This window comes from Atheta coriaria, unplaced genomic scaffold (genome assembly GCF_025399875.1).
Source record: "Atheta coriaria isolate IRGN ID8LTWV9N9 unplaced genomic scaffold, Caltech_Dcor_3.1 hic_scaffold_9_pilon, whole genome shotgun sequence".
Classification (NCBI taxonomy): domain Eukaryota; kingdom Metazoa; phylum Arthropoda; class Insecta; order Coleoptera; family Staphylinidae; genus Dalotia; species Dalotia coriaria.
In genome coordinates, this window is record NW_027045451.1 from 7,710,114 (window position 1) to 7,732,577 (window position 22,464).

At 34.9% G+C, this 22,464-nt stretch overlaps 3 protein-coding genes across 13 annotated transcripts in view; all 3 read right to left on the reverse strand.

Annotated features, from left to right (window-relative positions):
• Nucleotides 1–548: 548 nt before the first annotated feature.
• On the reverse strand, nucleotides 549–3,743 carry LOC135798605 (sodium-dependent neutral amino acid transporter B(0)AT1-like). Of its 3 annotated transcripts, XM_065311479.1 has the most exons (11): nucleotides 3,521–3,743; nucleotides 3,174–3,286; nucleotides 2,646–3,124; nucleotides 2,351–2,489; nucleotides 2,116–2,250; nucleotides 1,761–2,049; nucleotides 1,511–1,704; nucleotides 1,258–1,455; nucleotides 1,064–1,195; nucleotides 801–950; nucleotides 549–710 (listed from the first exon to the last, which is right to left on the reverse strand). In XM_065311479.1, the coding sequence occupies exons 2-11, from the start codon at nucleotides 3,222–3,224 to the stop codon at nucleotides 669–671; spliced, it is 1,809 nt and encodes a 602-aa protein (XP_065167551.1). In that variant the 5' UTR covers nucleotides 3,225–3,286; nucleotides 3,521–3,743; the 3' UTR covers nucleotides 549–668. The 3 variants fall into 3 exon arrangements, with proteins under 3 accessions (XP_065167551.1, XP_065167552.1, XP_065167550.1); XM_065311480.1 differs by lacking the exon at nucleotides 3,521–3,743 and having other exon boundaries at nucleotides 2,661–3,124; nucleotides 3,174–3,421; XM_065311478.1 differs by lacking the exon at nucleotides 3,521–3,743 and having other exon boundaries at nucleotides 3,174–3,421.
• Nucleotides 3,744–6,693: 2,950 nt separating this feature from the next.
• Bsg (immunoglobulin domain-containing protein Bsg) lies at nucleotides 6,694–10,332 on the reverse strand. Of its 2 annotated transcripts, XM_065312805.1 has the most exons (6): nucleotides 9,890–10,332; nucleotides 9,118–9,513; nucleotides 8,727–8,909; nucleotides 8,470–8,605; nucleotides 8,262–8,312; nucleotides 6,694–7,940 (listed from the first exon to the last, which is right to left on the reverse strand). In XM_065312805.1, exons 1-5 carry the CDS (start codon nucleotides 9,954–9,956, stop codon nucleotides 8,303–8,305), a joined length of 792 nt encoding a protein of 263 aa, XP_065168877.1. In that variant the 5' UTR covers nucleotides 9,957–10,332; the 3' UTR covers nucleotides 6,694–7,940; nucleotides 8,262–8,302. The 2 variants fall into 2 exon arrangements, with proteins under 2 accessions (XP_065168877.1, XP_065168875.1); XM_065312803.1 differs by lacking the exon at nucleotides 8,262–8,312 and having other exon boundaries at nucleotides 9,890–10,329.
• Nucleotides 10,333–10,716: 384 nt separating this feature from the next.
• Nucleotides 10,717–22,464, reverse strand: part of LOC135799626 (sodium/potassium/calcium exchanger Nckx30C) — a 30,656-nt gene continuing 18,908 nt past the window's right edge. For 5 of the 8 annotated variants that reach the window (XM_065312800.1, XM_065312799.1, XM_065312797.1 and 2 more), the window contains 4 exons: nucleotides 20,035–20,058; nucleotides 19,188–19,395; nucleotides 17,605–17,857; nucleotides 10,717–15,798 (listed from right to left, as the gene is read on the reverse strand). In XM_065312800.1, the coding sequence (XP_065168872.1) occupies nucleotides 15,558–15,798; nucleotides 17,605–17,857; nucleotides 19,188–19,395; nucleotides 20,035–20,058 (726 nt within the window). In that variant the 3' untranslated portion in view covers nucleotides 10,717–15,557. The remainder of the gene's footprint in view (nucleotides 15,799–17,604; nucleotides 17,858–19,187; nucleotides 19,396–20,034; nucleotides 20,059–22,464) is intronic. The other 3 variants (XM_065312801.1, XM_065312802.1, XM_065312798.1) reach the window with 3 other exon arrangements.

The following is a 22,464-nucleotide window of genomic DNA, read 5'->3' on the forward strand; positions in this document are numbered from 1 at the left end:
AAAGGTGGATGTAGAAAAATGTAAAACATGTAAATGTTGATGTAAACATAACGTGAAGGAGGTAAAATAAGGGACGAAAGTTGGAATGATGATTCAATCATAGTTATAGTTATATAATTCGAACTAAGATGACACTAAAGTGCATTATTAACAATTTTCATTCCGTTAAAAGAAAATGGAGAATCTTAATGTGGAGCTCGGTACATAATAGGTTCAAGAAAAAGCAATTAGGCTACTTTTTATTAAAACCTACGCAAACCAAGTCATAGGCAAAAGCTTATCTTTCACAAATTGTTGTCACAATTAAAACAAAAAAATGCTAATTGCATACGTTTTTCACTGTTTATCAAACTGAAATGCAGTTTTGCTGTTTCATCGAATTACCTATTTCCGTGTAAGCTTCATAAATCATAAAAATGCGTATAAATAAACATAAGCAATTTCAGTCAATGTCATTTTTGCAGAGCTATATATCACACATCGCGTGTGCCTCAGGTGCACCACTCAATTATTCAAACAGCTTTCGCTCATTCACTCGTTTATAAACATACCTTGTAACATTTTATTTGTTAAATATAAATTTAATACAAAATAAAAGAAATTGTGTGTAAAGCGTGAATAAAGCTCCAAGTTCATTTACTGCTTTGTGTAATCTTGCCAATCAAAGCTTAAATAAACGTCCCTTCGTCCTCTTCTTCCGAGGACGGATGCTAAAACAAATGAAGGGAATACAACAGAACAGAATGTAATCAGAGAACAAAAGCATTTGATTTTCTTTTGCATTTTTCATGCCCACTCACCACTTCGTCAATTAGACACCTATGTACGCACTTGTACGACATGTTCTTGCGCTTTGAATCAGTGCGCGGATTAAAACATTTTCTGTAAAGCTTCAGTTGAGGATCAAGTGGGCCCCATTCATCGGTGGAGCGTAATAAAGTTAACAATCGCTGTAAGAGAAAGAGAAAAAGTTTCATCAAACAAACGCGGCGCAGCGAATCACGTAAAACAGCAAAGAAATTAGCTGGAGAAGTATATTTGACATAAAACATTTTTTTATTACCTTTTGATAAATTTTCTGAACGACCGTAATTGTTAGAAAGATCATGTAGGGGCTGTAAAAAACCCCAAGGGTAATCAGGCGATACGTGTAGAATATATACGTAGAGTCAAAAAGATACACTGGTAGACAAATCTGAAATAAAATGAAAGTGAAATGGCACCGCATGTTTAATGTCATATGAGAATATATCTAACAATAACAACGAGTGGTGATATCACCCAAACGAACGACCAAAACTTGGCTGGTTCCTGACCAGTCATGAAATGCACATCATCACAAAACTTCGATACGCCGTAGATGTAAAATACGATTACAGTGATGATGATGATGTTGAACTGATCACAGAATTCAAGTATAACACGTTGGATGTCAAATCGGAATGCATACGCTTCCTAAAAAGACATTTATTATAAACAATGTTTTTTGTATGGTTAAGAATAAACTTACTTTACTGTCAAGTAAAAGACTTACGCCAAATCCAAAAAAGCAAAACAACGGTTTAATGTACACACCATAAATTTCCAGACCAGGATATTTTTGATACATAGATAATTGCAAGAAGGAATAATTCAACATGGCATGAAACAAAAGCACCATAAAGCGGTGCAGAAAGTACAAATAATTAAAACAGTTTGTTGCCACTAAAAAATTTGCTTAAATAGGTAAAAATTTAATTTTTTAAGTGGTAGTCTTATACGTGTTTGAGTATATAACACAGGCATTACACCGAGCTCGTGTTGTATATTCTCAGGACGAAAGAGTAAATATCGTTTTTCCACCGGAAGTTTTGCCACTTCACACAGCCAATACGTGCCGCCGCTGATCACAATGTGATCCATTACGGTTAGAAAGAAACTGGCGAAACCACAAAACCACATCAAACCGCCAGTCTTCCTTGTTCTTTTCGATAGGATTCCAAACATGATATAAGAGAAATCTCCCAAACCCATTCCGACGGTGACCTTTAAAATTGCTTGTTTCCATGCCTTCATACAACGACAAGACAACAATGCAATAGAATTTAATTGAGGTTGGGTTGATTCATAGATTACCTCAAGATTGACAAGAGATCCCATGTGAAGTTCAATCATCCTTGGTAGATAGAGAATATATTTGAGCCAAAATACAAGTACTGCGAATTGTACCAATCTGTACCCAATCACGATCAAGAATGCGTTTTTAATGAGCTGAAAATTTCAGTGGGTACAATAAAGTTTTTGGGTTTTAGACGACAGATGGTGACGACAAATGTTATTTAGAAGTTTAGTAATGAATGATGGAACTTACTTTTTTGGTGCGTGTAAAGTTTAATGTCATCGTCCACCAGACAATAGTCCACGTCATCATCAAGGGAAAAGCGCGATGGATCGGCAACAAGCCGAGATCAGCATCCTCTGGTGCACAAATGCCTTTCATGTAAATCTTACTGCAAGGCGAGAAATGAGCTTGTTAAACTTGTCGCTAACTAGTAAGTCACACCACAACCACAATTATTGAATTGGTCACTAATGCAAGTGTCTAATTGGGAAACTGATTGAATTGACTTTGAAACCATAATCAAACTTGTTAAAATTACACTTACTCCCAAAATACATACGTTGACAAATGCCTTGTTTCATTTATACAAGGCTCATCTCCTTCGCAAGGGCTTTGGGGGTTGTAGCAAATGTCACTGTAGTTCTTAGGACATTCCAACCAAGGTAATCCTTGTCCATGCAGACTACGTGCACCAATGATCATCGCATAGTTTAGATATTGCGTCATCAGAATGGTGCTGAGTGTAGTGGTCGCAAGAACCTGCAGGATGAAAGTATAGCTCATACCTTGAGCGATTGGCATCAGGTGTTTGATGTGAAATACTCCCATATTGGTGTATTGTCCAAGGACAATTTCCATGTATCCGATTGGTATACCCACAATAAGATATGCGATCAATACTTGAAAAATGTTAAGAGCTTCAGAAGGGTTTTCATATTTATAAAGCGAATAATTCTCGATTGAATAATGTCTTGAGAGATTCACAAAAATAAATTCGGATGTTGTTAACCATTTATCACCTTCCTAGAATTTTTATACGTACTTACAAAATAATTATGTTATTAAAACTTACTTCTGCTTCTGGTACATCAATACTTTCAACTTCTTCGCTTTCTTTCCCCATTTCCTCGTTTTCTTTGAGTTCTTTTCAAAGTTTAAGTTCAAATATTCTTGGTATACGTAAACCTGTAAATTTTACGGATCAAAAGAATTTATGAGAAACGAAGTTAGTTTTTGATTTGCACTTCAATCAAATATGATTCGGTGGAATTTTATTTCCGTTGCAAGTTCCGAAATCTCGACGAAGTCTATAAATTGACAAACGACTCTAATAACTACTTGACATATGTCTTGAAAACACCTTTCGGAACAATTTTATTACAATTTTCTTAAACCCTATCCGGACTTTTTTGAACTCACGCTCCACTGCAGCAAGATTTAATTAAACAATTAACACACAGCTGGCACACACTAATTGTAAATTAAAAAGTTAAAAAATTGTTTCCCAACTTGCCTGGCACAGCTTAATGAAAACTTATTATGCAATTTATTATTCAGTTTCTATTTACTAAAAAATCATAATTGGCAGATGTTGATTGTTTACATAACAATATAATAATATAATAAAATATCATAGAGCACTATTAATTTAATGGTGAATAATCTATTTACATTCAAATTTAATTAGAAATTAATTTAATTCTATCGTGTCGTATGCATCTAAAATTCTTGTTTTTATTTGCTTAAAATAGATATTTAGCAACTTTTAAATTTAGTCTCATCCAACACTACCAATGTACTCACAGATGCAATGAATAAACCTACTCTTTTTACGTTTTTCAATTCATTATGGCGAGTGATCAAAGCTGCACACTAATGCAACTGTATTCGTAATAAACTCGAACAAAAATCGGAATATTGATTTTTGTTTAGGTTCCAACGCTCGACACCTACTCTGCGCTGTGCAAATGTTTCACTTTGTTTTGATGTAGATAGAAAACGGAGGAAATTATTCATGGAACACGCATTTGTTTCTGTAGAAATCTGAGAATGTTTTTCATGTCAAATTTTTTGACCACAAGTTTGAGGGGAACGGAAAGTTTAGTGCGCATTATAAAAATAGGATTGTTATGTTCAAAGCTCCATAAATCATTTTCACTAAACATAACACAAATGGCGTTTATAGTTGATGAGTAATTATTTATTGCATAGTTGTGCGATTCGTAATGTTTTGGAATTTGACTATAAAAGAAAATCATTTTGTGTTTGTTTTATATTGGCTTCCGCATGTTGCTCAAATAAGATATAATCTTGTTATAAAGTTGTTATGAAATTGTTAGAATGACTTGTAAAACGTTAATTTTATGGAAAAAACGTAAAGTTATAATGGGTTTTTACATTACGGCCTTTACAAACTTTTCCCAGATTGGAATTCTAAGCGCAATAAAGTAGAATAATTCCCGGTATATTTTATTTATTCGACGACAAGGTTAATGTTGTCGGTGTGACTTGTATAATGAGATGCGACTATTAAACACGGCGCATAAACAAATTTACTTCAATGTCTATGTAAATAATGTCGATGTTGAAAAAAATTGTAAGCAATGCACGGGTGCCTTCTAACTAATGTTTTCAAATTCTCATCTACATATATAAAATGGATGTATGCAATGGTTTTAATGAAATTTTTGGGCAATCGTCCAATACACCCAGTAGGCTATCCGGCGAAGTTTGGTAGCGAAATTATAACTCGTAAGGTGTTAAATAATGGTTAAGGATTGTACTGAAAATTCAATCGTATTATTATTATATTATTCGAAATAAGATTGCACCAAGAGGCACAATAATTATGATTACACCCTGAACAGCGCTAACTTGACTTTAAACCTTAGTCAAGTATTTCAGTGCAAAGCAGGGATAGATTGTTAGTTTCCTTTAAAAACTGATTCAGTAGATTTTTTAGATTTTATTCAAACTAAAAAAAACTATATAAATTCTCGTGTTAAATACCCTCCAAAATTACTATTAAAAAAAATTGAATTTCGCTGCTTAAATAGCTTCTATCAATAAGAACATTAAGACAATATACCAGCGATAATGACAAATGACTATAACAATCATAACAACAAAAAAAAATTAATTTCAATAAAGAATTACAATCCTGGTTAAATTTTAATCATGGACACATAAGAAATGCGTCTACACGAAGTCGTAAATAAATCAATGACTTGTTGAAGTTGAAGACAGTGTTGCAACTACATATAACTAGCATGTGAGTAGATAGAAGAACTCTAACTCGTCAATATAAAAAGCCAGTCTAATATTTGTATAATCACAACGCTCAAGGTGTGTAAATGAAAATTGTTTACATAGGAAATTTCTAGTCACTTGAACGGAATGGCCAACAAACACAAAACATTTCATCAGTTCATTTATATGTATCCAGTTGATTTATAAATAAATCGATGAGTCACCCTGAATTTTCGGAAAGGAGGAATAAGATAAATAATGAGATTGTATTTTTTACTTCATTCATCAACAATCGCGAATACGTAAACAAGCTGCAGACATTTTTGTAACCTTGTTGGAACCGAAAGTACATTATAACCCTCAGAAATGAAAGTTTGAGTTATTTGGAGTTTAATGATCTGATCAATTATTTACCGCAATTTATTATGAACTTGACCAAAATAAATTTTATTGTTTTAATTAATTTCAATAGGTTGTAAGCAATCAAAATGATTGTTTTGTTATTTTGCAATAGACTGTGCCAAATAAATTTGTTACTCAACTCTGGGTATTATTCGATCAATTTAATCAATTAGTCCACAATCGAATTTCCTATGGTCATCTGTTCAGAATGACCTTCTAATGCCCTAAAATGAGTGTTAGCAATTTGTACTTTGCATAAAATAGTCAAAAGACCCTTCAAAACCTACACACCGTTCCACCCTTTAAAACGAAGAGAAATATTTTATAATATGCACCAAAAAATGCAATTTTTCTAAAATATACTAAACCCAAATTATTGAACTCTGTATGGATTAAAAAAAAGCCCTAAAATTTACTGTTTAAAAATATATATATTCTGTACCAACAAAGCAATCAAGCACTTTTTTAGGTAAGACATTAATGCATTTGTAATGCAATAAAACCTTAAGAAGTGCCCCAAATTAATTATATACAAAAATTTGTCCCTGTCATGCGGCATACCTAAAATTTAAACATTCATTTATTTCCTTTAATTGGAAATGAACAAATTGGGGCCCCTTAATTAGGATTTAGGGCATAGAAATGCTATACAAGTTGTAAAGGGTCTCTTATTCTGTAATCTGACTAAGAAACCCAAAATTGAATCCCAGGATAAAGAAGATGAAGATTGATTCCCATTTAGATTCCACAGATTGAACAAAAAAGTAATTTTAGGAAGAGTAATTGTTTAAATACCAATCACAATATTTAGTTACAATTTAAAATACCAGCTCAAATTGTCAGTTAAACATATATTAATAGAATAATACTTACCAGATCATAAAACCCTTACAACTTGAAACTCTCTATTCTCTACAGGTTGAGAGCAATTGAAAAATAAATTAAATCATCCATCAATATACTACATACAATATTAAAACACAACAGATATGTTACAAATGGTCAATTACTACAGGTCAATACACCATTAATACCTTGGATTGTTGTTTAATAAAGGCAACGTTTAAAAATATTGCAATAATTATAGACTATTTGTATGACGCATAACGTTCTAGCCTAGTAACAGTATATAGTTAACAGTAAGAACATTTCACTTCCAAATGAAAAATTAAAACAAATGGAAACTAAACATCTACAAAAGTTAATAACACTAGTATAAACACATCAAATGCAATTCAGCAAATAAAACACAACGGGAACACCTGCCATTATCTTCTGACACACTTGACTTAAACTTTGGTATCGCAATCATTGTTATACTTAATAAGACTATATATTTTACGATTTTGCATGTGTTCGATATTTTAGCTAATATTTCAATTAAATAAATCCGGACTTAGGTATTCAATAATTACAAGTAAACTATGTGCTAAATTGATTAAATTTGACATCTAAACACGTAAAAATTTTGTTGATTGGATTCTTGTACCTAACGATATAAATAATTACAGTTGGATTGTGATAAACTTCATCAATAACTTGTTCATGCAACTAGGTACAAAATTTACTACCGAGTAAATGTAGAACAACATAAGTTGATTGCATTCCAAGTAATTAATTAATTTAAGTCGGGTGATAAACGTGAGAGGCAATTTGTTAACAAATAGTTGCAAAGTTAAAATAGTGATTGAAACATTTTCATTCTTAGCGTCATTGTGTAACATTAAATTAGTTAGTATTTAATATATCATGAAGTTATAGTTATAATTAATATTAGTTATTTAATTGATCCTATTTACAGAAATATATTAAATCTGTTTTGGTTTTGTTGCTGGAACATGTAATTATTCATTTTGGGAGGCGGTTTTGCTGTTGTGTTTCGTATTGATTATTCTGGTTTCACGTAGATAAGTACACTTTAAGTACCGTTTTGCGTTCCTCACGTCAATTATCTTCTCATCAATTTCACCAAAACCAATAATGAACTGATGTATGATGATATTACGTTGTCGCGATTAAAATCGACAAATTTGCGAATTGTTATTTGTTTCCGGCAACATGCTCCTACGACTAATAATAGCTTAAACTGTTGTTATGTCAATTTCATTCGCAGTATGGCGTGCGTGTGAGGATTTACTGCCGATGTCTTAGGTTGGAGGAGTCTTTGCCGTGATCAGGAGTGTTTTTCCTACAAAAATACAAATATGTAATTTAATTAGCACCACCTTAAACTAGTATGGGTAAAATGTTATGTTAATAAATTTAATAGTCACGGCGCCCAAACTTGTTATTTATAATTACTATAAAGTTATTATTTTCTACTATAAAGTTATTTACGCCACAATTGAAAACTGATTTGCAACTTCTGGGTCCCCATAAATTCTGGACTACATTAACACATGTTATGGATGGTCGCCGGGACCAAAGGAAAAATAACAAACTAAACCGGTATTTAGATCAGGAAAACAAAACAAAAACATCAAAACCAAGTATGGATTAGTGTACCTACTTTCAACTTGCGATTTAAACTTGTGGCAATCTACTAATCGGTTAATGTTTCCTTAAAATAAAACAAGAATAGAACCATATTAGCGCTAACGTAACTATTGTATTCGTTTGTGTGTGTTTAGTATTGTTGAAAATCTATTAGCACTCGAGACGAACGTCATAAGACGCGTTTTTGCGTGTGTGGGTAAACATGTGATCAGATCACTTACTGGTCTGGACTTTGGTCAGTGTCGCTTTCTTCCAGCTCGGTCTTGTTACGCTTCTTCTCATAGATGAGAATGATTGCACAAAGAACGAAGACTTCGGCGCAAATTCCCAGGAAAGGCCACAAAGCGGCGTACTTATCTGGAAACAAACATAATCAGTCGTAATAAGGCATAAACCAGTGTTATTAAGTGCTATTAACGTCAACCAATATAATTTGCACTGAGCATTTAGTGTAAACAAAATGATTATGAATATTTACCCTTAATGCGAACCATAGTCGTTCCATCGGCTGTGTCACCGTATGCATTAGTAGCCATGCATTTGTATTCCGTTCGGTCGCTCATCTGTGCTTCCTTGATAACAAGCATAGTGTTCTCTACATTGCTTTCGGGATCCTTCTCCAATAGGACTCGATCGCGACTTTCATCATAGGTTTCATTACCTATTAAACAGAAATCGAAACTGTTAACTTGGATAACTTATAATCAAGTAAATTAAACCATGAAAAATATCAGCATTTCGTTTGTAAACCTAACAAGACCAATTCACAACTCCACTTGTTCTGAATATATAATAAATCAAGATGACAATCGTGATAAATTTACAATCGCTGCTGATAAGCGTTGTTTCGTAACAACGATAACACCTACCAACCATCCAGGTGACGGTTGGACTGCCAACCACCTGGCACACCATCTTGATGGCTTCGCCTTCAACAAAGTTAAGATTGGCGACCATCTTCACGTAAACCTTGCTGACCAAGGTGATATTGGCGCGCTTTACTTCACTGTCGTCCTTAAAAACAACGCACTCGTAGTTGCCGGCATCCTCTTCAGTGGCATGCTTCACGTTCAAAGAGAAGACGGTACCCTGCTTCGAGGTAGAGACTCGCTCAGAAGGTTTTACCTCTGTGCTACCCTTGTGCCATTTAGCGTCCACACTGTCATCACCCGTCACGGAGCATTTGATTTGGAAGTGCGATTTGACATCGAACCTTTTACTCTGTTGAGCTCGCAGATCCTCGTCATAATTGAGGTCAACGTTAACTAAAGACAAGAAATACATCATGAAATAAAGTTGTTTTTGTTTAGTAATTTAATATGCAATTCGACGGAATGCCGAGTACAAAGGATATTTCACCATGTGTGCCTGAAATAACTGCAATAACGCGTTTGTACACTGCTCAGTTATTAATGGAATCAATGAGCAGTGCCTAAATGATTAAAGGCGCGCTACGCAGCAAGGTTGACGACTGTTTATCGTTAATTAATAGACTATTCAGACGCACATCGTTCAGTTATTGCTAGAAAACGTTTATAACGATCGAAATACATACACCACGCCCTCGACAATGAATAAATGCATCAACAAAGCTATAAGATCGCCTGACAATCACATGACAATGAAATCAAGCGCACTTACTTTCGCTGAGGACAGCTGGTGTGAGCAATAAAAGGCTCAGGATGATTTTCAACGACGGCCGCTGCATGGTGCTATAATTAACTAAAACACTAGCCAGGAGGAACACTCGCGAACGAACACGGTGGACTGACGTACAGCCAAAACTCGTGAACGATTTGAGAAGCCCGAGAACGAAAAATGATCAGGCGGTGCGCGAGGGGGAGAACCGCGGTGTAATATAATTACTAGGAGACACAGCTACACGACTTGAACTGTGCTGCGAGCACTGCAATACGCGCTCTGCCAACAACCTCGGATCGCGCTTGACTAAACCGGACTGAGTCACTTTGTGACTTTACAGTCACTAGCTGACGTCGGGCTAGTCGTTCTTGTATTTGTGGGCAACTCTTTCAAGCGAATAGTAAAATTGGAGCAAGGCGCCCGACCCGATTTTACGTAACGAAAAATTCAATAATGACCTTGGTTTGATGTCGAACGGACATAGCAAAACGACAGCAGCGACCTTGCACAATATTAATACAGAAAACCGCTCATAGATGTCGTAATATGTATTGACAGTTGAATTAGATTTGCGAATAGCTACGATTAGCGTTTTTTTTTGCTGCAAAACCTTGAAATGTGAAAATTGTGGTTTGTATTGAAGCTATTTAATCATCGTTATTACTTTTTGTACGCATTACAATCATTTATGAAGTAAGTCGTAGTTGCTGGGAGTATTATTACGCTGATAGTTAATACTTTTATGCCTTGTTGAAAATACAAGCAATAAGGAAAGTATTTAATGAATTATTCAGTGTTCTGTAGAAGATAAAATGAATTCACCAAAGTTTTAATATTATACATGTCATATATTGTCGGCAAAAAAGTAACATACCATGGTAATGGTTTCAATAATAATATCATTACATTCCTATAATAATAAAAATTTGTTTTTCATTCTAGCAATAACAATCTACTAGATATACACCATTAACAATCTTAATATTCTCTGTATCTTGTTAAAATTTAATGTTTATTTTAATGTTATATAATTTAATTGATTAATTTTTACTTAATATTTTTCATCATGTTGGTTGCTCATATCATTTTTCTTCATTTTGTTTTGCTGGTGGTGGTATATGCCTATGATGCGCAAAAGTACAATCAAACGTATGCTTCATATAACATTACAACGCGCGCGGAACGACATACATACAAAAACTTAAACTTTATTTATCTGTACATTCAGCGAAACTCAAACAACCTAACTGGATCGCGAGCGTGATGGTGTGGAAAGTCGGCAAATCTCTCAAATTTTCGCACGCCGCTAGCAATTATATCTTAATTAAATATACACTAGTTATGCCCTTCCTATAAAATTACAATGCGTTTGTACATAATGCCAAACGTCCATTAAATGACAACGAAATTTTTACAATGAGACCCGCGTTTCGCCCGTTTCTCTCTCTCAACATTATACAACAATATTATAACAACAATCAGATATGTTAAGTCAAAATGTGTGGAACGCAAAACGATCAACATCGTCATACAAACCAAACTTAAACTGAAGACAAAAACTTTAATATTCCTTGCGTCATGGGCTAAAGTCAATGAAATGAAATCGATAGCTTTGTCTGTTTGTAAGACTGTAAGTATATATCTACAATTATATTACAGTTTGAAGTTTGGTTAAGTCCTTGTCCAATTTAAGGTTAGATTTTATTTCTAGCGTTGTTTTAGATTTCTGAACACGAAATGAAGTGAATACATACACAGAGAGGCTTCGCGCACGCGCAGGATAAGATTCAAAACAAATAGATAAAATTAACATAATTGTATGTTTAGTTTTGCGTTCATTGTCAACAATCATTAGTTTAGTTCAGATTAATTTTCAATTGGCTGATAAGTATAGATAAGTATATTGATAGATAGAAGTCTTGACAATAGAGAACAAGATTTAAGTATGTAGTCAATATAGGTAAGTAGAGTTGTTGTTTTTTTTTTTTTGGAAACTTCATTAACAAACCGTAAAATCTCAAATCTCAAAGTTGCTCATCTGTTTATCATTCGTGTGTGTTATTTATTTACTCACTTTAATTTTTAGTTTTTATAACTTGTTTATTATTGTGGAATAATAGCAGGTAAGCCGGTATGATTTGTATATTTTGACAACAGATGTCAGCACCATGTTGGTCATAATAATTATCATACCCGCACGAAATGTTTACGTTTATGTGATGCGAATAATAAGTTTGATAAAACTGACAGAGACACAAGACTAGTAATGTATGCTACCTATCACTCGATTGAAATGGCGTGTGTGTTAGAGTGTGTTTGTGTCTAAAATTTAAAACCCGCTTCATAATACAATAATTGATATGCCCTAAAACTACTGGACTCGTTTTCATCATTTATAGTTTAATTAATGTTTAATGCGTCAACCTGTCGTTCGCCAAGTTGAGTATTAGTGTTGAATGTGTGTTATATATGCCGCATCACGTACTCGCAAATATTACTTATCGATAGTTTTAATATTTATTCATTTAAATTTAAGTATATGAATAGCTACGTGTTTTTTTTTTCTTCATCATCTTATTTTTTATGTTCATCATCGACCGCCGATCTAGCATCGGCGATTTAATTTATAATTTGTAGTAGTTTCATTTAAGTTTTAAGTATAGAAAAACATCGATTTGGAAGTGCGTCTTTGGTGAATATAGTTTTAATATTCGCTTTTTATCTAATCATCTCATTTGCTCGCTTGGGTTATGGCATCGCTTGCATTTTTATAGAGAATATCCCTCTTGTTTACACCACCTCGTCATTAATCTTTATATATATTCTTGTTTCTATAGTTTTGCAAACGACATCAAAGATTTTTAGGTTAGATTTACTCTGATTACAATAGGTAATGTGATTTAGGTGCAAGATTACCTATGAATAACTCTCTAATAGCTTTTTGTTTGTTTTTGTCGTAATTTTTAATTTCTTTCGTGAGAATGATGAGTAATCGTTCGAAATCAATCAATAAACAACAATTTAGTCACAAAATTTGGTTAGGTTATGTTTTGATTTAATATTTATAATGTAACAAGATTGATTGGCTGCTTATTTTTGTACTATATGTGTCCATTTCACTTTGTTTGCATTCAATTCAAAAGCAGGTACTCGAGGAGAGGGATGGAAAAGAAATCATTGAAACAATTTATCACATATGGAACATGGTGTCTGAGTAATGTTAGATTTGATAGATAGAAGAGAAACACAACGAATAGGCACTTACAGAAAGTGAGTGTTTTGTATGTGTGTAAGTGTATTGTTCAAACCCGAAACACCCTGTGTATGTATCTATGTCGTCAAGTTAAGTTTAAAGTTAATGTTTAGTATACGCGTACGCTTAGAAGAATGATTAGGCCTGATAACCTGTCAACTGATGATTCAACGGTAAAATGGCAAAACTGTAACACGACCAAATGGTAAAAAGGTAAAGCTTTGACATGTTCGATGTTTTGTTCTCTTGTAACTCAAAGTGAAACAAACCGAAATAATCGAAATCAACAAAACTGGTAACTGGTACAACTTTCAAAGCCTGTTCATAACGTTTCTTTGGTATGTACGCTATTGTCCTACAGGTGTCGCTAGTATGAATGCATTAGTCGGATGATAATATTTTACACGCACAAGCATCTCGCTGTGTACCATACCTCGTAATCGTAAGTCATTAATGTGTAACACGGCTAATTAATAAATTTAAAATCGGGAAGTTGTTCCATATCTCCACTCATATGTACGTTTGTAATTCTTCTTTTTTTGTGTGTGTTTCTATATTTATATATTAATATTTGAATATTTGCGTGTGTATGTGTGAGTGTGTTTGGTGTGTTCTACTGCATTATCACTTCGTTTTCGTTCACATTCACGCACAAATTTCTTTGAAATATATTAATAGCGTGGTGAGAATGTGTCACTTGAATGCCTACAAATTTCAGCTGCTGTTTGCTACACACCCAATAGTAAACGTTAAACACGTTATAAGGTACAATTAATTCTGCGTTTAGTTTAAATTTTTTTGCTTGCTTTTAGTTTTTATATAATGTACAATTGTTCATTTAATTATTACCCCTGCTTGCTGCGAAACAAATTTGTGAATCCGTTAATCGCTACGAACAACAATATTGTTTCATCGATATAAAAACAGCGCTTTTGTTATGTGTTCTTCTTGTTATTTTGGATGTGATTGTGTGTTGTGTTTTTATTGTGTGTGTGTATGGTGTTGCTCTACATAATTTCCATCATCTTAATTATGTGTATAAGTATTATAATTCTAAAAATGTCTAGTTTCATGCGCTTTTCGTGTAGTTCGAAAAAAGTCATCTCGTGATAAAAAACCAAACGTCTATCGCATCATATGAAATCAGCTGTCAACTTAAACATATATATATCATATCATTATAATATATTTATATATGTATATAATTAAGTTATGTATTTATGTATAATATCTACATTTAAAAGGACTCGTTAGTACTCATACTCATACTATTTGTTAGTTTATCATTTATCATCTCATTTATGTTTTTTTGTGTGTGTTTTTACTATACCAGTTTTTAAAACTGTTAATTTCTGTATTCATCGAGGTGTTAATACAAATATTTTTTGGGCTTTTTGTTTAATATATATTTTGTCATATCTCCTCTCGGGTAAATCTCTTTCTCAATATATATGACCCTTAATAAACAACATTATTAATTTTATTATAGTAAAAATTAGTCTATGCTCATAATTTTATTGCTATATATTTTTCTTTTCATCTTGTATCTTGTTTTTGTTTGTTTGGGTTCCTGGTTGGTATTCTCGCTGAGAATAAGCATCCCTTTGTTGAAGTTGTTTCTCGTTTTTGATTTCGCAATGATTCTACAGTATGTTTTTCTGTCTAAAACCACTCTAGCGCGTGTTTTTGGAAGTCGATATATATTTTGATGCGAAAGTCGCGTTAGTTTACAATTGCATTGGATTTTAAAGTTATTCACACCGTCATGTATAACACAATCGCCTTGCGTTTATTTTGTTTCTTTGTTTGTTTAAGTAATCGTCCAGTTATATTCGTAAGTTTTTTGTTCATTCGATTTTTGTGCGTGAAGTTTTTTCTTTCTGCAATTTGTCTAATATTGCCATTGGTTTCAAAATCATATATCTCATTATTTTTTGTTTCATTAGTTAATTTGTCAAGATGTTGGCTGTAGTGAATTGTCATCTTCTAAAACGTTAAATTATTTATGTATACTAGGTTTATCGTTGCCATATTTGTGATAAAATGCGAATAACAAGTGCAATCACGTCACACACGTTTTGTTCTCTTCTAAATTGTTCGTTACGTTTTAATTCCTTTGTATTTAGACTCGCATGACTTACGAAAATGCATCAAGCATTACATTCGCTAGTTTATTTTATGTTATCCTAACCAAATTCTACCAAATAGTTAAAATTTTGCACGTTTTGTTTGGTTTTCATTGTATCAATTTCAATATAATCATTGACTTTATTTGTTTGCTTTTCTGGTTGGTTGTAGATTTTCATTCTGTCAACACTTTTCGTAATATGGTGTTGGTTCGCTAGTATTTTGATAACTGTATATCCTTTTTTGCGTTTGACGCCACTTGAGGATCTTTTGCATCCTATGCGCTACTTAAAAGGGACAGACGATGATCTCGTACTCGAACATCAATGAGACGGCCACGAAAACGAAGTACAGCAGGAACATGGTGAAACCAAGCCCTCTGTTCATCTTCCAGCGGAAGCAGGCGATCGACATGATGACGAACAGCAGCATCATGAACAGGATGGTGATCGAACACACCATCCCCACCGAGTTCACCTCAACGGGCTTTCCGTAGACAATGCCGTATATCAACCAAGGCACTGGTAAACTGCAAACAGAATTACACATTAAAACATTGCGAAAAAAAGCGTTAAAAGTGTAATCACATTAAAGATTTATAGAGTTGCCAATGGATATGTGTATTTCAGAAATAATTATATCATTTTGTTCTGGTTTACGACTAAGAGTCCTATATTTTTATGAGCTACAGAATTTTACGGACGTTTTTATGGGACGGATAATTAGGGATACTCTTGACACACAAATAATATCACATTAATTTAACCTTGGTTGTGTATTGTTTGTGGGATTGCCTACACCTCAGGGATAAGCTAATTGTTGGTGTAGTTTTGATCCCTTAGCTTACCACAGGTCGGTTTTAAGTGTTTAATTTGTTACATATGAGAAAACATCAGCATCGATTTGTGCATTTCTAGCCCAAAATGTTTGGCACTTTGCCCAGCCAATAACACAATAATAAAGCATTTAATCCGAATCTGTGCTTGTCCATTTCGCAAATTGACTACATGTGAATGTAATTTATTGTCATAATTCGATATTTCTATGCTTTTCCTTAATCCTTGTCAATTGAACGCAATCTGTACGAGTTCACTACTGATTTATTTCGTTTGAGATCTTTTCCGTTCGCGTTTGCTTTAAATCAAATCAATTTCGATTCCGCTTCTTGCACTAGTCTTATTCTAGGGATTGGCGCGCGGTGAAATGGGCCGGTGGTAGACATTAATGGATTAGTCATATCCACGCGGCTGACATTTGAATGGCAGCAATGGCTCGATATTTCGTGTAGTGCATGCCAGAAGGTGGTGGTGTGCATGGGGCGCAACACGCCGCGTAATGGCGCGACCTCCAAGTCGGCAGCGACGACCGCCTCTAGCCGACTGACCTAAATATCGCCCCTTGGGCTGCTGGCACGGGCACAGAGGTCGCGGTATTGCGTCGCGCTGGTTGGTGTGGCGGAGGCGCAGGGCAACATTGGCATTGGCGCTCTATGGGCATAGAATGTGCCCGCTTCCGAATCGCTTCCAGATAGATAAATACCGGTGGCTTTCATAGATTCGGCGTCTGGGTGTAACGTATAGTTTCATTAAATGGTTCTATATGGTTCAATTAACTTGATGGATGCGACGCTGTTTTTCCGGTCGGATGGAACTGACCCTTCCGGTCAAAATCTCTAATATCCTTCAAAATAAAATGTTACATATTGACTTAAATATAATAAATATAAGGCAAATGTATTTCTGTATTTACCAAAAATGTCGATAAAAATTTATCACGTCGATAGTCATCAGCCGTGCAAATAAAATTCTATGTTTAAATAAACAACGATAGCGCAAGACGCGCGATATATTTTTAACACGAACGACGAGCACGCTTTATGCACTTGTGTCCCGTCGGCGTTGAGAGGTCGTTCGTTGAAGAATCAAGTCTTGACCTACATCGGACGTCTCCGGGTCTTTGAATGCGCTTTACTTTATTTAAAACTGAATCTAAGTGGACGACGCAAACTAACTTCACGCAGAATGACGAAACAGGTGTACCTGTGTTACAACTATAATCCTGAATCTTGGGGGATGACTATGATGAAGTATGCCTGGACCACTAACGCTTGTCCTCACGTTCATTATATGATTGATTAGCCTAGGTGTCTAGTTGTCTACCGGGTTTTGTCTTTATTATAATGGTAAGTGTTAAATTCAGGTGGTAAATTTTCTATTACAACATATTTGTCACCGCGTCGTCGTTATCCATCATAGTTGATTGATAGGCAACCAAATTTACAGTGTTTTTTGTATGCTATTGGCATGTTTGATGTTTTCTGCGTGTTTTTACTTACCCGACGGTAACATCGAAAATGTTACTCCCGACGGAAGAGGAGACGGCCATGTCACCGAAGCCCTTTCTCGCGACGATGACGGACGTGATGAGATCCGGAATGGAGGTTCCGGCCGCAAGGAACGTCAACCCCATCACCTCCGGAGGTATCATCACAGTGTCGCCGACCATATTCGCCCACCACACCATCAGGTACGAGTACGCGGCGATCCACAGGATGCTTCCCACAAACGTAATCGGGAAGAATTTCTTACCTAGATAGGGAATATAATTTTTCACAAAACGAAAACAAAGTAGAAATAAAAATAAACTGTTTATAAAAATATGAAGATGAGTCAACTGACTGTAAAGCCGACGTTAAACCGCTGCGAAAACGGAAAGACGCCGAGATGTAGAGGAAGGCTCATTAATAACAATTAAACCGCTGGCGGTGCGAGTCGAAGGAAGTGGGCTTAATAGAGTTAACGAGAATGTACGGTATACAAGCGCGCCGCAAAATATAAGATTGCCACTGGAGAGTCAAGCGGTTATGAGAAAAAAACGGATCATTAAAATAATACGAGCATAAGATACAACGAACCAGAAATCTGAATTGCATTGCAGCTTACTTACACTCTAAGCAAAAAGGGAAGAGAAAATGGAACAAAAAGTGAAGATGGATTTAGATGGCGGTAAGTGTCTCACGCTGCATAGCGAGAGATGATTTATATTTTAAAGCCTAGAAAGTTTTCAGAGAAGCAAAGGCATGCACAATTAAAAGTTTTCTTAAATTTAGCTTAATAATTGAAAACTCTTCGCTGAGATTTAGAATTTTGCAGACAATTTGATAATTTCAACGAGTGCTGATCAGTAACTGAGTGTAATTAGTAAATGACGACGTGTACCAAGCACTGAAATTTATTAATCCGCTCATTAGTCGCAAAGGGCAGTTAAAATCTAAATCTAAATCGAAAATAATTAAAATATAATCGAACGAGTTCTCGCATGCTATATAAAAACCAGCCGTTTTATACCCGTACTCCTATCCAACGATGAAATACACGGGGGTGGCGGCAATGGCACGAAAATAAGATATTATCGTGCAACATTCGACTGCCGCCACCGGGCGCACAGTGGCGCTAATGTACGCCAGTGAAACGAGGTCAAGTTTTGGTGTTTGCCGTTGTCATGGGGAATAAAACAAAAAGCGACAGCAATCGAAATCGAAACCGAAGTGGAAGCCAAAATGAGTAAAGGATATATACGAATCCCGTGTGTCGGCGTCGGAAATAAATCCGCAAGTTTGGGAAACACGGGACGAAATTTAATTAATTTATCGCGGAGATAAGTCAACCGCGGCGCGCGCTGGCAAAAACGAGCTGTACAAGGATACAGGTGAAATCCAGTCATGCGCCAGCAATTTATTGGTTTAATCGCCGGCGGTTTATCATAGATTGAGATGTGGATGAAGTAGAAAATAGTTAGTATTAGAACTACAATTGGATTTAAATAATATCGATAAATCTACTAAAATGATGATTTACGAGTAGAATGTTCGCCATTTTGTGTAATCTTGGCTGCCTACTTTGTATAGATGATGTTTACCTCTAGGTGAGCGAGTATCAGGTAATGTGAGCCATAGCGGGAAGACGATGGGTGCCAGCAGGATGTAGGTGATCCTCTTGCGCGCACCGGAAGGCCAGCTCATGTCGAGCGGATCGGGCGGGTCCTCCTCGGGTCCGTCGCCCACCTGCAGACACACCACGGCTTGAGGAGTGAGGGACTTACGCGCGCGCACCGATGACATGCGCCGCTACAGATTCCCAGCGGCGAGGTAAGAGAGGAAACAGACAGAGAAAAACACAAAATAATTACATATGTTCAAACTTACACGTATGTTGAGTGGTTTTTTGTTATCACCTAGTAAGTGCAAGTTAAGGTGACTTAACTCAAGTCACTACGGACAACTTAAAGTTGTTTTAATAAATACACTAAATACTTTCAACACTATTTGTTTATGATTTACAACATTTTTAAAGCCAAGATACATTTGCATGCTACTTTTATTACTAGTTACTACAACACCATTTGGTGGAGAAGTTTGAAACTCGTAATATGTTAACCACCATTTTGTGGGTGTTGAAATCTAATAAGTTACAAACATTTCCATCATATTCCTAGTACACAGTATTGCAAGAAACAGTCTAGTATTGGAAATCATGAAGAATGAAAACTTTTCATGCTTCATGCGTGTCACTTTAGGTTCGAAGAGGAAACACTTTTACAGACTTTAACAAGAGCACAGTTCTTATCGCTTGCTTCGACATGAGCATTAGTCAAGATTTAAGACAGTACATTCCGCCTCATTCATCATCACACCGCTAGGGTACAGTCAGACACTTGTTAGGCAATTCATCATTATCACATTATCAATAGTCTGGCCTAAAATTACCTTCGCTAGGCTTGTTGGGGATAGCTATAAACAAAAAACGCATAAGACAAATATTACACATTAAAAAATCATATCAAATCCAACAGAGAATAAGAGCGAGAACCAAGTAACGTCAATCAAAGTGTCAGTCAAAAGTGGTGGTGAACTAATGTTTACAACAAATAAAAAACACAGATAACAAGGGGTCAAACACAGAGTCACAGAAAACCATCAAGAAAAATACATCGGAGCGACGTGTTATGATAAGATAAGAGTCATAGAGTATGCAGTGGAAAATAAGATTTTGTCGTTAAAGTGGAGCTTGAAGGACATTAGCATTGGTAGAACATCGATTAGTAGTCGCATCACGCTCGTCCTTGCGCATCCAGTGTGGAAACTAGCGGTACTATCGCGAATAATAACTCATTTTCAAGTAATTTTTATTCGATAGTGATTGATCACGCTATGGGGAGAATATCTGCTTGTAAAAGCTGTGGTATAATTTTGCAAAACAATAAATTTACATAAAGTTACGTTAAGTATTTTATAGATTTAAAATAATGAAGCTATTATATTCAAAATTAAAAAATCGAATTGCCATAATAATTTTTTAAGTATTCTTTAGTGTAATTTGTGCCGTTTTATTAATATCAAGAGTTTTTTTGTCGTTAAATTTGCAATTCATCATTAATTTTCTTATGACTATACCTACTACTCGTCCGGTTATTAAGGCATTTTACAGGTTTCTTTGTTTTGTGGTGCAACTTCCGTTGAATTTTTCTCGAGCGCTCGTAGGGTTTCCACACAATAGGTAATAAAGAGTAAAGAGTAAAGTAATTTAACCGAAAGCCTAAATGTCAAAAGTTAATTTAAATGACGCGGGCGCGTTCGGTTTGCCACCACTAAAACAACACAAAGGAAAGAAGTGCTGACATGACAAAATTTGCATTTAGAGTTTAAATTTTGAAAATCGACATTTAAGCCGATTATGCTGAACGCTCGACGCATATTACAGATTTATAGACACTCACACACTAACCGGAAAGGCGGCCATTGATTTATCAGCCATTTCCACACAAAGTCGGAAACGCTACGCGAGTGAGGAAAACACAATGTGCTTAGATACGTCTCGCGGCAATATTTTCAACTAAAGTAAAACTTCAACAAAGTGTAAAGTGTGCACTTTGTGTTCTTCTAAGCTTAGTCGCGGATCCGGATCTGTTAGATCCGTTTTACGAGTGTCGTACGTTCGGTTACATTTAACGTTCCGATGAGACTGATATCGCGCGAAGCGAAAAAGCGAAAAATTCGCACCTTATTCTTATTTCAAAAAAGAAGTTGATAAGCTTTTCTTAAAGATTCACACTGATAGACGCTTACAAAGACTCAAAAGATCTGATAGTATACATCGTAAATTTTTATTGTTGAATTTTAACGACTTTTAACTACATGATAATCGACTATTTCTTAGTATTTCTTGGTATTCGTATTCTCAATGTCGGAAGTTGTCGATATTTCTCGTTATTGTGATTCCATATGATTTTATTTTTATTTGTTTGATCGATTTCCACGTCGCCAGTCTAAAGTTTTAATCTAGTTGTTTGTTTGTTTGTACATTCTGCTTCTAACTATGCGAATAATGAGTTTTCAACTTTTATAACAACCAACAATCATTTGCATTTGAAGTGGAATCAGAAATCAGTTATAAGTCTATCCTGGCTTTTTCTAATTAATTTTGTGCTGTTGGCAGGGTCATTAAATTTAGTGGTCTGGTAATTATTGTGCACCTAAACACACAGCTACCAATCATTTTCGATGACAGCTTTGTCCTGTTAGCACCGATTTTATCGAAATATTACACAATATTTGTGAACTGCAACTACAATAACTATAAAATTACTCAACTTGCTACCAAATATTAATATGTATTTAACAATTGTAACAAAACTAAGTGTAAATTGTCTAAATATCTACTAATTACAATAGCTAATCTAATCACACACGTAGAATGTTTGAAATTTATATTTTAGAACATTCCACGTGTAAATTTACAGATGATATCAGTGAGGTGTGTATGTATAACCGCAGGATGTCATGTGTATTCAACTGGTTAGCACGCGCCTCGATGATACAAATTAAACGCTTTAATCGGACGGGCGGCTAATAAGCTCAAAGATGAAGCAATGTACAAATTAAAAGCATGGTACGCGCAAATGCGCAGCGCACTACAGGTGAAAATAGCTGCAGATATACCATGAATAATTTTAACACCTATAGGCCACCAATAATACAAAAAATATTTATTATGAATTATTGGTTGTCTAAAGATATAATTGTCTAAATTACACATGGTATATATTAAGAATAAGAACAAGAGTAGAAGAAATAAACTTTACATTGTGTTTTATAGATTTACCTTAAATATTGTTTTTTGTTTTCGTTGAAAACTCT

Excerpts from the sequence above, each read along its gene's own strand:
- LOC135798605 (XM_065311479.1), bottom strand. The coding sequence starts at position 3,224 with ATGGGGAAAGAAAGCGAAGAAGTTGAAAGTATTGATGTACCAGAAGCA. Across the intron at positions 2,490-2,645 it reads TCAACGTATGTATTTTGGGA|TAAGATTTACATGAAAGGCA; the intron begins GTAAGTGTAATT and ends CTCGCCTTGCAG. Across the intron at positions 1,705-1,760 it reads TGTGTTATATACTCAAACAC|TGGCAACAAACTGTTTTAAT; the intron begins GTATAAGACTAC and ends CAAATTTTTTAG.
- Bsg (XM_065312803.1), bottom strand. The coding sequence starts at position 9,956 with ATGCAGCGGCCGTCGTTGAAAATCATCCTGAGCCTTTTATTGCTCACA. Across the intron at positions 9,514-9,889 it reads ACCAGCTGTCCTCAGCGAAA|TTAACGTTGACCTCAATTAT; the intron begins GTAAGTGCGCTT and ends TCTTGTCTTTAG. Across the intron at positions 8,910-9,117 it reads AACCGTCACCTGGATGGTTG|GTAATGAAACCTATGATGAA; the intron begins GTAGGTGTTATC and ends TCTGTTTAATAG.